Raw genomic sequence first — 16,518 nt, forward strand, 5'->3', positions numbered from 1 at the left:
ATGGCAAAATGTGGAAAACGGCTAAAGCTAGGTGATAAGTATGGGAAAATTAGCTGAACTTCATTTTAGTATGTTTTAAATTTCCATAATAAAGTTTTAAAGCTGTGTATCACCAGCATGTTTGTTACCCTCCAGGGTATTCATCTCTGACCATCTATTTTTATTACTTTGAGTCCCCAAATTTGAATATCATTGAATTTCCCCAAAATTAAAAAAACTTTGTTTCAATTAATATGTTTATATTAATCTAAAGCCAATTACTACATCATATTAAACAAATATATAACTTACTATCTGCATTATAAACAGTCACTGTGCCTATCCACTAGACTGGTTAAATATTTGTTTAGCAGATTGGTGCTTAGTAATATACTGCTTCACTTTATTTGAGATCTTTATTGTGCTTAATTAGGACCCTATATTTGTTTCATTAACAATCACAGCTAATATGCAATCAAGGCAATTTAAGTTATAACTGGAGGGACATGGAGATGGGGAACTAAACCACCTTGTTAATGCTTGCCATAAAAGCCAGCTTCGATCCATACACAGAGGCATTTCATTCATTAAAAACTGCAGTCTTATAAGTCTCTCACTGTACTTTCTAGAGCCATCTTAAAGTCTGAACCTAATCCAAGCTCATATACGTAAGAAGCTTTTAGTGTTTTTCTAGGGGATAAACTGTGTTTTTAAAATTATCCAAAAGCTTAATATCCTAATAACAATAACAAATCCTGAGAGTTCAGCCTCGGTCAAAAAATTAACACCAGACACTAATACATCAAGGAGTTATTTTCTCATACAAAAAAAAAAATCAAAAATGCTTCTTGCCTATCATTATTGAACCTTGCCATCTGAAGAGATCTGAATCCTGGCGCTGGTTTAGAAGTAGAAGCAGTTCTCTGTGATATGATGGACAGGAACACTGGATTATGAGTCAAGAGATCCAAGCGAGGAGGCTGGCCCACACCAGTTTGAATTCATAGTTCTTATCCATGGGTGGTAGCTGCCTAAAGCATTAGTTTGCAAAGGATTCTAACGCTTCTTTTAGGAGCAGCAGAAGTCTTTAGAGTCCCTGAGAGCCTTTTTAAATGTATGACGTATCCAGAATATATATTATTCTCCCCATTTTCCATAACTGCCTAAGGCCCTGCAACTAGTTAACGGGCAGAGCAGGATTTAAACCTAACAACTTCAATCCACTATTTCTCTACCATCAGGGTGATGAGGCAAGCAACAGCACATCCTGAAACACAGGCTCTTTTGCTTCTAATACACCTGTGATGAAGTCTGACAGGGAAGGGTGGTGCTTGAATTTATCACCTCCATTAAAATGAGGTACTGAGATCTAATTTTTTAAAAGTTAGATAATTTGAAGAGAGTACCATATGCACTATCAAACTCAAATCATTCATATATCTGTATTCTAAGAAACACTAGACAAAATATTTTATATATGTAAAACAGAAACTTTGAGAGCATAAATTTACGACTCAGGCAGACAGAACTTTGTGAAACTTATTTTGTGTACTGATGCATGGATGCAAATAAACAGTTGTCCAGTATTTACTGCCTGTCATTAGAGTGTTATGGGGGCACTGCTAGAAATATGTGTATAGTGATAGGGCAAAGGAGAGAAGGGTTAGAATCAGAGTCAGAGGACCCTGTCATGCTACAAGAACCAAATGACTGGTTACAACTCAATCTTAGGCACATTCTAACTTAAACCATATTCAATCAGCAGCTATGTGTGCAAAGAAATACATGATAATGCAACGTAGAAAAAAACAAGTTTTTCCAACCACAGAACTGAGAAAATTTCAATCACTTACTTACTTGAAACAGGTCTGTAATAAAACAGAATTAGTGGATTTCTTTCCATTTATACTATCTACAAGGTAACCTAGTGAATGATCACATGGAAATGTTTTGCTAAATTTATTCTAGAGCTACGTAACTCAAATTTTAACCTGGATATAGAAATAATAAAGAAGACATATCTACCCCTACAATTCGCTTTGGCAGGGTTTTCTAACAGCCATTTTCACTATCTACTACTTCACCCTGTGAATCTTGCCTCACAACACCACAGTTGTGAGAGTTGAAAGACTCACAAAGAAGAATTAGGAAATCACATTAAACACAGCAAGTCTCCAAGTTTAACTACAAAAAGGAATACCAACTTGGCACATACAAAACAATCAATCATAAGCAATTGAGATTTAAAACTGCACTTACTGAAGGCCTCTCCATTAATTATTGTCATAGTAGTTCTTTGAAAAATCCTAGCAAGTAGAAAAGCCTACTGCTTAAAAAATGTGTTGTATCTTTGAGACTAAAACAGATTCCAACCATAAAACAAATTACGGTTAGGCATTGATCTATTTTTTTCAACACTATGCTATAAATTATCATTGTCCTCAACACGCAAAGGTCTGGAAAAGCTGAATACTAAAACAAAAGCCTGCCTTTATAAGAGTCAAATGAAGAGTAAACAACAGTAATGAAGCCTCATTCTCTGGAAAGCATTTGATTCACTGACTTCTTGTTCTGCTTCCAGAGGCCAAGCTTAACTCCAGATATTCAGACTGGAGTTTACCAAGCCCACTCACTGGTTACCTTGGAGACTACCTATCCGCAAGCATCCACCTAACTCAGAAAGCATCAGTTAATATTTCTGAGTGTATTCTATGCATGGTCTGTCTGCATGGGCATATAATTGCCATTTTCATTAAACTCCTTTGTAGTAAACAGTAATATTAATCTCCTTTTACAGAAAAGCCTGAAAGGTTAAAGAGATTTTGCTGAACTAAAGAGTCTGTGGTAGGCATAATAATGGCCTCCCCAAAGATATCTGTATCCTAATCCCCAGAATCTGTGAAATTGTTGTTAAACAGCAAGGGGGAATTAAGATTGTACATGGAATTAAGGTTACTAGTCAACTGACGTTGACCTGGGAAGATTATCCTGGATTATTTGGATGGGCCCAAAGAAATCACAAGGGTCCTAACATAAGTGAAAGAGGGAGGCAGAAGAGGTAGTGTCAAAGCCAGAGAGATCTGAAGATACTAAAACTGCTGGCTTTGAAGACGGAGGTGAGAACACAAGCAACGGAATGTGCACAGCCTCCGGAGGCTGGAAAAGGCACGGAACAATCTCCCCTAGAGCCCACACAAGGAATTCAGTTCAGTGAGACCCATTTCAGACTTCTGATATCCAGAACTGTAAAATAAAAAGTCTGTGTTGTTTTAAGCCACTAAATATGTGGCAACTTGTTACAGCAGCAATATGAAACAAATAAAGCCTAAATCTGTCACCATTCTACAAGAATTTGCTAAACAGTTTTGTGAAGAACATAGGTAGTAAGCAGTAAAATTTAGCCATGATTAGCTTATAAAAACCTCTGTCCCATTCAATGCCTCAAAATTCAACTTGCATACTCTTACATAATAGTTTCTTGACTTTTAAAAAACAATTACACAGGAATTAACCCTGAATTTTAAAATATTCTTTTAAAATATGACAGCAATTTATGGAATAATAGAATCAAGTCCTAACAAGTAAATAGAGAATGATTCACACAACTAAACTTATAACTTAAGGAATGCCACCAAGATTGCAGAAAGTTTTTTAGACTAGATAACCTCCATGTTGTTACATGGTGGAACAGTTGGTGTCTAAATCCACAGGTCCAAATATTCTTTGCAAGTCTCTTCTGGCTCTATGAGCCACAGTGTTTCAACTCAAAATTACTTGCGGAAATATACCCTGACGATTCATTTTTCTCCTATTTAAAATATCTTCAAAGCCTTGTACTGTTTTCCTCTAATTTACGATACTAATTTTCAAGCCAGTATAGGTTACCCCAGGAAAATGAAGTCCACTGCGGTTCATTTTAATATATTTTCATATAATTTTTTCTGTTTTATAAGAGAATAGGACAGATTTCCCTAAAATATTTAATACTATAATGCAAATAAATTCTAGCTTTAAAACTGTTCCTTTCAATAAAAGTAGGTAAAAGGTTTCTAAACTAACTATTCCATAAAGCCATCAAAAGGTCACTAAATGGCAACACCTTTATTACTCTCTTGTAACTAGCAGAGGCAGCATGGTTCAGTTTACTAACAGGAGAACAGATTCTGCCATCAGTTTAATGTGTGCCTGTGGGCAAATCACTCAACATCTTTGCATCTGCTTCTTCAACCATAAAAGAGGAAAAATGCTGCTGACCTGCCTCAAAGGGATGTTATAAGAAATAACTAATGATTATGAAACTTTACAAACATAATGTGTCATTTAAAAACCTAACTGTAGTGTTACAAAATCCTTTACAAACCACATATTCTGACTCTAAACATCTGCTGGGGTCACTGCCTACAGTGGTCTGTCCCAAATTAAACTTTCTAATAAGAGACAAGAACAACATTAGCTTCTTTAGAAGCAGCCATATAGCACAGGATGTTCCCTCACTACCTCTCACAGCTTACCTTTTAAAAGCAATCTCGGGACTTCCCTGGGGGTGCAGTGGTTAAGAATCCACCTGCCAATGCAGGGGACACGGGTTCGAGCCCTGGTTCGGGAAGATCCCACATGCCACGGAGCAACTACGGCCGTGCGCCACAACTACTGAGCCTGCACTCTAGAGCCCGTGTGCCACAACTACTGAAGGCCGCGCGCCTAGAGCCTGTGCTCTGCAACAAAAGAAGTCACTGCAATGAGAAGCCCGCGCACTGCAACAAAGAGCAGCTCCCGGCGCACCGCAACTAGAGAAAGCCCGTACGCAGCAACGAAGACCCAACGCAGCCATAAATAAATAAATAAACATTTTTAAAAAGCAATCTCATGCAATCAGATTTCATTAATAGTAGCTGTAATAATAATCCATAGGGTTATGAGAGGCTATTATAAATGTTACAGATGACTGGGACTATTCACCACCTAGTATACTAGATATTCAAATACATTAATAATACTTACTGAGTATCTACTGAATGCTGAACACTGCTAAGCAAGCCCTATACATATCTGCCATAACATAAAGCTAAAGAAACACAGTGGTGACCTAAATAAATCATTTGGTGGTAGAGAAAATAGCACACTGAATGCAAATAAAACCTTGCTGAAGGCATCAAAAAAGAATGACACTGATCTGTTATATACTGATATAGAAAGATGTAAAAACAGCCACAGAACAATAGGCAAAGTATAAGCCCATTTTTGTAAAACCAAGCATATCAAAAAATACTCAGATGTCTGTTTATATGTTCAAGGAAAAACGTATGGAAGAATACACCCCAAACTTTTAAATCAAATTGCCAACAGGAAGTGAGAATGGGGAAGGTAATGACTTTTACTATTCACTGTATGTATTACATTTCTGTAATTTTCAATATTTACAGCAAACTGTATTGCTTTTACAATTAAAAAAGAAAACTTACTTAATTTTGCTAGGAATAGAACTAGTTTAGAGAAGTATTTCTCCAAGTTGGAGCAGGGCAAAATATTAGGTGACTTACTAAGTTTCCAGAGCCCTCCGACACTGAACCACTTTTTTTAAAAAAAATCACTGAACATGGGACTTCCCTGGAAGTCCAGTGGCTAGGACTCCATGCCTCCACTGCAGGCGGCCCGGGTTCGATCCGTGGTCGGGAACTAAGATCCCACAAGCCGCGGGGTGCAGCCAAAAAAAAAAAAATCAGTGAACAACTTTTAACAAGGATATTCAGATAAAAAATTGAAATGGGACCTCGGATGAGCTATACTTACCAAGATAAAGCTGAAAATATAAAAAGCTAAATGTTTTAAAGACTCCCAAATAGGTGTAAGCCAAGCTGCCTCATTTAAACTTTGACAGCGACAGTAGCTGTCTATCGTCAAGCCTGTTCGGTTTTCCTTTTACTCTCTTGAGTAGAGACACAGGCTTGGCAGGGGCCCCAGCACGCGTTGGCCCTATCCCCACAGGCTTGCCACGCTAGAGCAGCTTCAGGTGACTAACTGCCACATCACAACAGTGATCTGACCCTGAGAAGAAAAAAAATGTCCCCACATAAGCAAGTCTGGAGGTGGATGCCCACTTAGAAAGTGAAGATCTCCTGTGGCTCACTTAATGCAATAACCACCCTCTAGGCTTGGAAGTAAAATTTACTTTTCCCTTGAAAGAATCCCATCTGGGCAAGCGAGCAGCAAACGAGAAGAGAGAACAAGTATTGTATTTACTAAGAGAAGCTTCTGCATCAGGAAGTGCTAAAACAAATAAATGTTTGAAATGGGAGCAAAGAGTTCTTAGAATAAAGAAATCTGGTTTTCACCTTCCACTGAACACTCTGTTTTTAAGGATTTCATAAAGACAGCAATAACAGGCTTTAATCTCAATCGCAAAATTGTAACTTCTTCCCCCAACTTCCAAATCAACCTTTAAGAGACTAGAGTCACTGCATCACCCCAAAAGCCTACTTAAATTCACAAGAGTTTACACATTCTTTCCATGAACTAATAATAATAGCTACAATTTTACATAATAAGTAATAACTTATCATGGAGTAGGTCTTGTTATTACACTTAGTCATCCCAACAGCCCCATGAGGTAAGTGCTACCACCATTCCTCATCTTAGACAAGGACACCAGCCTTCCTAGAGAGTTTAAGAAAACTGCCCACAACTTGGTAGCACAAGAGTTCCAATTCAATCCCAAGCAGTCTTGATGAAAGAATCCTCACTCTATCCACTTAAAACAGAAATGACAGGCTTTTACCAGAATAATGAAGCTACCATGTACTGACTGCTCAGAACAATGCCGAGCACAGCGTACGTCAAAAGTAATTTCATTTAGTACTTATACAACCCCGTGATGTAACTATTATTACCCCACTTTGCAAAAAATGAAACTGATGTTTACTTTCAATTCAAAAATAAATAACTTTACCTAAACTTCAACAGCAAAGTAAAGAACACAGAAAGACAGGAATGGCTACAAGACCTCTCTCTTTCCCAGCCATATGCTCTTAATGACTAAGCTACACGATTTACTGAGTACTTTAACTAAACAAAGTGGTTTTTATAGCCATTTTCAAGTTTAACTTTGACTATCAGTATGAGTTTTTTCTTTAAGTACCATTTGATCAAAGGTTTGGCAGTTTATTATCTTCATTTCTGCTATTAAAGAAAATAATAAAAAATTAGTGTGACTTTAAATGAAACTTATTAAACAGTTATCAATGACTATACTCTCATAAGCAATTACGCCCTGCAAGATTATCAAATTAGGAGACAGCAGTCTGTTACTTGTCAAAACCTTGACATAGGACTTTAGATATCCTAGAGTTAAGTCACACTGCCAAAAATTCATCTATTAATCAGAAAAAAATGGCTTAAATACGGAAAGTCTAAGTAAAGTATCCATCCCATTGTCCCATATGGACTGTAATCTGACACATTTGAATAGTAAAAGACTTCGTACGGAATTATTATTCTCTTAATTAATAGCTAAATTTATAACTTAAAGGTGATACATTACTTTCTGTAAAGATTTTCTTCCTTCAAATCATAATAATGGCCCAGAGAATCAGGCTCTCTAACACCTGACTGCCAGCACCAATGTTAAGCTGGGAAGACACACCAGGCAGAGTAAGTAGAATTGTACACTTATCTCCAACTGTCCTAAAGCTCAGTACATCTAGTTATTCACAGTTGGATATTATCCTCAGAGTAAGACAAGTGTTGTTTTAAAACTTGCTTTTCTGCCTCTTTTATTTTGTCCCTTTACTCCTATTAACCAGCCTAAAACATGACTGTTAGTATACAAGGTGAACATGAAGTTTGGTTTCTCTGTCTTTGTAAACTGACCCTAGCAGATCTTTTTATCTTCTGGTAAACTGTTTACATATTTTTTTAAACTCATTTTTCCTCCCCAAACTTGAATGCTGTCTCCAATCTTAGTATGAAAAGTATCAGATTTCTAGAAACACGTTATCTTCCATGGAAAACTCGAATGTCAAGATTTCCTACACTCCTAAAAGAAGAGAAATGTAATAATTTTTATAACAAAAGCTCTTTCTTAAAATTAAGTTAAACATACTGATTAGTAGTTTAAGAGGTAACAAATATACTGTCTTATTTTGATGTAAAGTAAATAAATGAAAAAGTTCAATCATCTTGGGAACAAAAGCTCATTATTTATAGCTTATGTTTCATTCAATGTCCACTAGGTTTAAAGAAGGCCCAACTAAAAGAAATAGTGACACATTTGTTTTTTTAATATTTTGTCTTTTATATTCAAATTAAGTTACAAGCTAAAAGTGATGCTTTGCACTTAGGTAATCAATACAAATTTTAAATAATTCTACTTGCAGTATATACCTTATCAAAATCCACGCCTTCTAGAATCTGCAACATTTAAATGTCAAAAAGATTTTGATCCTTTTTGACCCACAGATGACTGTGGGTGTCATCTTACACAGGATACTAGTGCATGCGTCTCATGAATGTAGAAACATCCTTGTTCTGTGACACCAAAATGAAGGCGGCAGCAGCAGTCCTGTTTTTAAACAATTCAACAAGAATGAAAGGCTCCAACGCTTCTAAACGTCTGTTACTAAAAAGCTAACCAAGCTGACTCTTGAACAACACCAGGTTAAGGGCGCAGCTGAAAATCTCGCTATAACTTTACAGCTGGCCTTCCTTATCTGCAGTTCCATATTCTCAGATTCAGCCAACCACACACTGTGTAGTACGACTGTAGTATTCACTGCAAAGAATTCTCGTCTAAGTGGACCCAAGCAGTTGAAACCCATGCTGTTCAAGGGTCCACTGTATGGCATACCTACATTTTGTTTACAGCCACATTTCACAGAGCAATATACCAGTCAGCATGCTTCACAAATATAAAATATATCTTATAAATTTATTAAATATAAATGTTTACGTCCAAAAATTACGCAGCCCTAACTTCATCATAAAATCCCAATTTTCCAGTTATTCAGCCAAAACATCTTGGTATCCTCCTTGCCTTTCCTCTGCATTCAATCTGACAAGAACTCCTTTTGGCTCTACACTCAAACCACATCTAGAATCTGACCATTCCGCACCTCCCTCACGGTGGCAGCCAGCCACCATTCCTTATAACTACACCTTCTTAACTGGTCAGGTTCTATCCTGTAGATTTGCCTACAGCCTGTTTGTAACACAGCAGTCAGTGATCCTTTAAAAATATAATGGGGCTTCCCTGGTGGCGCAGTGGTTGAGAGTCCGCCTGCCGATGCAGGGGACACGGGTTCGTGCCCAGGTCCGGGAAGATCCCACATGCTGCGGAGCAGCTGGGCCCGTGACCCATGGCCGCTGAGCCTGTGCGTCCGGAGCCTGTGCTCCGCAACGGGAGAGGCCACAACAGTGAGAGGCCCGCGTACCGCAAAAAAAAAAAAAAAAAGAAAAGAAAATATATATATAATGAAAATCTGCCACTCTGTAATGCGACTGCATCACTCCTCTGTTCCAAACCCACAACTGCTCCCTATTTCTATCAGAGTGGAAGCCAAAATCCTCACAAAAGCCTGCAAGGTCCCAGGTGATGTGATCTGATCTGCTCCACCCCCAGCCTGCATCCCCCTTACCTGTCTGACTCCGTCCACTCCCGATCTCTTCCTTCCTTCCTTCCTTCCTTCCTCCACTCCAGCCACCCTGGCCTCTGTGCACTTCACTGAACATGTCCAGATGCCTTTGAAGCTACATGACTTGCTCCCTTACATCCTTCCATCACGCATTTGCACAAATGTCTTCTCAATGAGCCCTACATGACCATCTCACTTAGTGCTACAACCTGCCCACTCCACAGTCCCAATCCTCCTTACCGAGCTCCCCGCTTAGTGCCCTACTGCTGACCACCTAACAGGTTAGATAATCTACTTGTGTGCCCACCTCCCCACCTTAAAAGGTAACATCCGCAGGGCCAGGACTTTCTACCTGTCCTGTTCCCTGATATATCCTAAATGGTTAGGTCAGAGACTCGCACGTAACCGTTCAGTAAATGTTGAACTAATTTTTTCTTCTGCCACACTGAGAAGCAGTGGGGATGAACCTGTGCCCCTGGCAGTGGAAGTGCGGAGTCTTAAACACTGGACCGCCAGGGAAGCCCCAAGTGAATTTTTTCAATGTCAAACTTCTTGGTGGCCATTTGCCACAGCAACACAAAACATCTGAAGTCCAACACTCAGCTCTCAACAGGGTTACCACAGGTAGTATCACCACGGTGAAAACTGAAAGGTCCACTCCTAGGATGCCCCCCAAAACTGAAAAATACATGTCCACACAAAAGCTTGTAAATCATGTTCACAGCAGCATTATTCATAATAGGCAAAAAGTAGAAATAATCCACATGTCCAACAACTAATAAACGGATTAACAAAATGTGGTACATCCAGAAAATGGAATATTATTCAGCAATAAAAAGGAATGAAATACTGACATATGCTACAAAAATGAATGAACCTTAAAAATATTATGCTAAGTGAAAGAAGTCAGACACAAAAGGAATACTGTATGATTCCGCTGCTAGGAAATGTCCAGAATAGGCAAATTCTTGGAGACAGAAAGTAGGTTAGTGATCGCCAGGGGAGGGGTAAAGGGAAGAGAGAACTCTTTGGGTGGAAGGTGAGAATGTTCTGGAGTTAGACAGTAGTGATGGATACACAATCTTGTGAAAAGCCTAAGAAATACTGAATTGCATACTTTAAAGGGTGAATTTTACCTCATTTCCTAAAATTCAAAACAAAAACAAAAAAACAAAAACAAAGGACTGCTCAGCTCAGTGTTCACTGCTCACCAGTAAGGGAAGGCTAAGAGTTGGGAACGGCTTCTTGGCTACACTCAGTTCCAAGAATCCCATCCTCCAACTAATCACAGCAAAAAGATTTTTATTTAAAGGGGCCAGAGATGGGAGGGTTAGTCATCTATAAGCAGCAAGCAGAACCGTTCCCTCACACCCCATCCATCAGAATTCTAGGTCCCCACCTTCAGTACATCCATCTCCCACACCTGGTCCCCCACCATCTCTCTCACCAGAACTGACGCACAACTCACCTCCTGCTTCCGCTTTTGCTGCCTACACTCTATTCTCCACACAACCACTTCACTCTCTTGCTCCAGACTCTGCAGTGACTTCCTAGCACACTCATGTTTTACTCTAAGTCCTTGCTGTGGCCTACATTGTTCCGGCCCTTGTGACCTCTCAAGCCTCATCTCCCACTCCAGCCCTAAAGGCCACCTTCCTGTTCCTTAAACATCTCAAGGTCAAACAATCTAATCTAGAGCAACACTCTCGGTCACTCTACCCTCTTATCCTGATTCGGCTTCACTTCCCTTCGTACCACTTATCACTTCTTTTTTTCTGGTTTGGTGTCTGTCTACCCTAATACAGTCGACCATTGAACAATGTAAGAGTTAGGGGCGCCACCACCCCCACGCAGTGGAAAATCCATGTATAACTTCTGACTTCCCCCAAACTGAACTATTACTAATCCAATGTTAACCAAAGCCTTACCAGTAACACAAAAAGTCAATTAACACGTATTTTGACTGTTATATGTATTTTACAGTAAAGTAAGCTAGAGAAAAGAAAATACTAAGATCATAAGAAAGAGAAAATATATTTACACTGCATATTTGTATTTATCAAAAATCCACACGTAAGTGCAGTCCTAGGGTCGACTGTAGACAGTAAATCCACAAGAATTCTTATTTTGTTTACCGCTGTATCCTCAATACCTACAACCATGTCTGGTACAAAGAAGGCACACAATATCTCTTCAGAGACTGAATTTACAAGCTAAGTTAGCAAAAACACACTCTTCAGTGTAATATGTACTCGTTTAGCATACTTTTCAAAATTACAATAAGCAAAGGATTAGAAATTTGGACAGAAAACAAGTTGGTATTTTATAAAATTACCTGTTCATCAAAAAGACCACAAATTTATAGCACAAAATACATTTGCCATATTATGGGTCTAAATCCCTTGAAATATTATGAATATTAACTACAGGTTAACATTCACACTGGATTAAGCAAGCCTCTGCTTTCTCTTCACTCGACCTGCTCTTACCCTTACATCTTAATTAGTAAGTCCACCTGGATGTGGACCTCCTACAGGTCCCTTAAATACTCAGAACCTTATTCATGTTTACTCCAGTGACAGCATGACTCAAATGACGATAACATCTATCTCATGCCCGGAGAGAGAAACCTCCATCTTCTCCCACCCCAGGGTGAGTTATTAGCCCTGAATTCTACGTCCTAGGTATTTCAGATCTATTCCCTCTGTTCCGCTCCCACCACATTAGTTCAGGTCCTTATTCACTTCTCACTTTGATTTATCACCTGGAATCTCCAGACTTTCCATTCAGATCTCCCTTCTGACGTATTCACTACAATACTACCAAAGTGATCTCTCTACAGTACAAACCAGTGTCTTTACCTTCAGCGGTTCCATGTAGCTTTCGAGAATATTTTCAACTCCCTAACTTAACTTCATCTCCCATCACTGCCCTCCTATTCCCACCCCAAATACATCACGCTTTAAGTTAATCCAGCCATAGTGAACTACTTACAGTTTCCAGATACCTCATCTTGTTCTTTCCTTTATTTTCCAATATGTTGTTCCCTATCTGAAACACTGTCTTCTACTCTTCTTCCCTAGCAAAAGCTTTAACCCTCAGCTTAGATGCCAGTTCCACCAGAGAACTTTCAATGGCTCTCTGCTTTAAGTGTCCTCTTATGTCCTCCCATTGCACTTATCACAAATACTGTATATTGCAAAAAATACTCTTATAATTCAATATGCACTGTTTGCTTCATTTTTCTGCGTCTTCAACTAAATTGTGAGCTCCTTGACAGCAGGTCTGAGAGCGTATTTACCATCATGCCACACTGCCTGACACATGGAAGAGGTTGTTGTTAAATGAATGATTTATAAAAGGGGGAGGGAGAAAGGAAGGGAGATGGGGAGAGGGAGGGAGGAAAGAATAAGGAGGAAGAAAGGAAGGAACGGTAGAAGAGAAAGAGGGAGGGAGGGATCCAGAAAGAGGAAAGGGAAAAGGAAGGGGGGGAGGAAGGGGAAAGGGACTGAGAATACTCACACAAGCAAAGGATGTTTAAAAAGGCACTTGTAATCAATCCATTATTTTTATGTGGTCTCAGGCAGTGATTACTGAGGAGAGAACGGTATATCTGAAAAAGCCCATCTCCCCAGATCCTAAGTACAACCACCTAAATCACTTATCCCCTAAAGATTCTGAAATGTCTATTCTATCCAGCCCATTTCCACTTCAAAATTTACTGCAGTGTAATGAGAAATGTTAATAACTTGCACAATAGAAAAGCAAAAAAAAAGTTTTAGAAAAAAGTAGGAAATGTATCTGACATAATTAAGTCTTAGAATTATTTATAAACCTCAATAATCTATTATTTCCTGATAATGTGCTATCGGTGACATTGAAAGGTTTACCAAAAAGATGAAAAATAAACTGAACATAACACCAACATCATGATCTGTGTTAAAGCACAAAATTGCTTTTACGTTATAGTCATATGTCTCAAAAACACACTGGGCAAAAATACCATGAGATACAGTATATTCGTCAGTAAAGGGGCCTTATTTATTTATTTATTTAAGTAAATTCTAACAGGAAAATTGCTTCTAAAACATATAGCACTTAAAATGCTACATATATTTTTCCTTGTTTGGGGACTTTAAAGCAACAACCAAAAAAGTGTACTCCTACACACTTTCAATTGCCTCAATACACTATCACTTAATAAAATTTAATTCTGTGACTAGTAGGACACATACTACAAACTTAAAAGCTTGCTACACAATACAAATCTGTTTGATAAGATCCGATAATTGGCATAAGTCCTTCTACAGCTCAGTTGTCATTACAATATAGAAACTGGGAACACACAAACCAGAAAATCTAAGTCTAATATAATCAATACTACATACTTTTTGAATTGCAATTTTGTTAAAGCAAAATACCAATCATGGGCAGCCTCTCAACTTTCCCAACATAAAAAATTAAGTTGAAAGAAATAAGCTACATCTTTAGGACTTCTGATTACTAACAGATTCCCAAAGAGAGGACTTACTATACTGACAATAACAGAAGTTCTTCTTTCATAAAATTAGAAGATTACTTTAACAATTCTTTCCTTTTAACATTACTAGTAACTTTTTTTTATAAGCCAGTAATAATGGAAATGCTGAGCCCTTAAAATGAGTAGTTCTAAAATGATACCAAAATATTTGCATTTGCCTAATACCGTGAAACTTTCAGGGCTGAAGCTTCCAACGTACTTTCATTTTTTTAAACAGATAAGTTGAAGGGAAAAAAAAAAAAAGGAAATGAAAGGAAGAAAGAAAAGGTAAGAAAATCTAAAATCTAAAAAACCTTCAACTTACTACATTTCTTTTAATCAAACATTAACAGAGTGCTCGAGATGTGCCAGGCACTACACTGGAAACTGTGACAGATTACAACATTTATTCCAAACTAAATCCTGTATTAATCTGCTTCTGAACTTATTGTATATTATTCAACCCAACACTTTTCTTAAGAAATTGTTGTCCAACACCAAAGAAGATATATAGTTTTCCCTGATAAATTTACTTGTCACTGATTCATACAGGTCACAGACGATGTAGCTAGCATCTGTGATTAACAAAAGGGATTCACTTCTGAAACATCACTGTTTTTTCATTTACATGAAGGTGAAATAGTAATTCAGCAGATATAAACTGTTTCAGGTAGGAGTTTACAGCACCCCAAACTCAAGAATAAAAAAACCTAAAAAAAAAAAACCCAAAAAACTGGATGAAATTTAATTACTTTGTATAACTGATAAATATTTAAGTGGCCACAGCTTTCACTTTCTACCATAAACACAAGTATTGCAAATCTTAATCTGAATGCAGTACTATGAAAGCGGTCCCGATTCTGAAGAGAAATAAATTTTTTTTAAAAAAATTCAAAGGAACTATCAAAAGTAGATGACACCCATATTTTAACATACTAACTGTTGCATTTCTATCCTTGTGAAAACCCTGTACTCCTTTCAAGCACTTGTGAATTTGTAATGGATGAAAAATATCTGCTAGTCTCTAAGTTCCACCAGTTGAATCTAGACATTTCAGATATCTAAGGCTTTTCATCCTCAAGTGCGTTAAAAAATATGACAGCATTCAATTACATATTCTCTAAAGTGAAAAAAGAAAACCTGTCCTTTTATTACTATAATTTCTTCCACCATTTAAGTAGATTGTACTTTTTAGACAACATTCTACATTCAGTTAACATGTTTACATTTAAGAGGAACCTGACCATCGGTTTTCCACGTCGGTTTTATCACAATGCAAGAGAGCATCTGATAATTTAGAGACCAAATGGATCAGTAGAGGAAAACACACCATATAATCCTAAATCCCCGGAAATACGAGGAACAACTGCTATCTCTGAGTTGTCTAAAGATCACCAACATTTTCCTGAAAAATCTTTCGATTAAGATTATATTTGATTTCGCTAATCTAATAGGTCTTCTACTAAAAATTCACAGTACTGTTCACACAATAAATGAGATGTTCTTTCATCGGCGTAACCGATAGAACCACAGTACGGTTCAGTTTCTAGAGTCAGATTACTTGACCTGCTTTTAAAACACTTAAATTCACGCAGTTATTCCTATCATTCATTCCCTGAAAAAAGAGAGATTCTATACGAGGGAAAAAACATCATTCTCAGCGAGATATCCTATAACCGGCTCCAAGTCCACAGCAAAGCCCACCGAGATCCACGGCAGCTGACCCCCGTCGTCCCCGGGGACGAGCTCGGGCCCCAAGCCACCCCACACACCTTCCTCGGCAAAACTCGGGGGTCGCTCACACGACCCCGATCAAACTCCCCACTTCCTGGATCCTCTAGCTCCCGAGGCTGGCTTTCTGGAGGCGATCTTACCTTCATGATGATCCTGGGGCCGCGATCCCCTCTAAAACACCAGATTCACCTGCACCTGGAGGCGAAACAAAAGACACCCCGTCAACACCACGGGCACCCCTCTGCACCGGCGGAGGCGGAGGGAACCGTGCGAAGCCTGCACCCCGACAAGGAGCCGAAGGAGGCGTCAGTCCCCGAACCACCAAACGCCGAGCCGGGGCCCCTTCTGGCCCCGCCATCCCCGCAAACCCGACCACCTACACAGCTCGACAGCTTCCCGTCCCCATTGTCGGGACCGACGGAGTTTCCCGTCTCCGACAATGACGCCATTTCTGTCAGAGAAGAAACTCACTACAAGCCCGGGGGCCGGCGCGGGGTCAACCGCCCTCCTGCCCGCGGGCCTGCGCGCCGGCCCGGCCGCTCCCCCTCGGAAGGTGCGGGGTGCGTCCGAGCGGGCGCGGGCCGGGCCTCGGGGAGCACGGCGGGGGCGGCGGACCCGCCGGAGGGCCGCGGGCTACACCGACCCGCCGCAGAGCCTCAG

General features: G+C 39.1%; 1 protein-coding gene across 6 annotated transcripts in view; it reads right to left on the reverse strand.

The window, feature by feature from the left end:
• ARID4B (AT-rich interaction domain 4B) overlaps positions 1-16,518 on the reverse strand; it is a 139,204-nt gene that overhangs the window by 121,906 nt on the left and 780 nt on the right. For all 6 annotated transcript variants that reach the window (XM_081241093.1, XM_081241095.1, XM_081241094.1 and 3 more), the window contains exon 2: positions 15,999-16,053. In XM_081241093.1, coding sequence (XP_081097219.1) covers positions 15,999-16,004 — 6 coding nt within the window. In that variant the 5' untranslated portion in view covers positions 16,005-16,053. The remainder of the gene's footprint in view (positions 1-15,998; positions 16,054-16,518) is intronic.

This window comes from Mesoplodon bidens (assembly GCF_964165515.1).
Source record: "Mesoplodon bidens genome assembly, chromosome: 1".
In the NCBI taxonomy this organism is placed as follows: Eukaryota; Metazoa; Chordata; class Mammalia; order Artiodactyla; family Ziphiidae; genus Mesoplodon; species Mesoplodon bidens.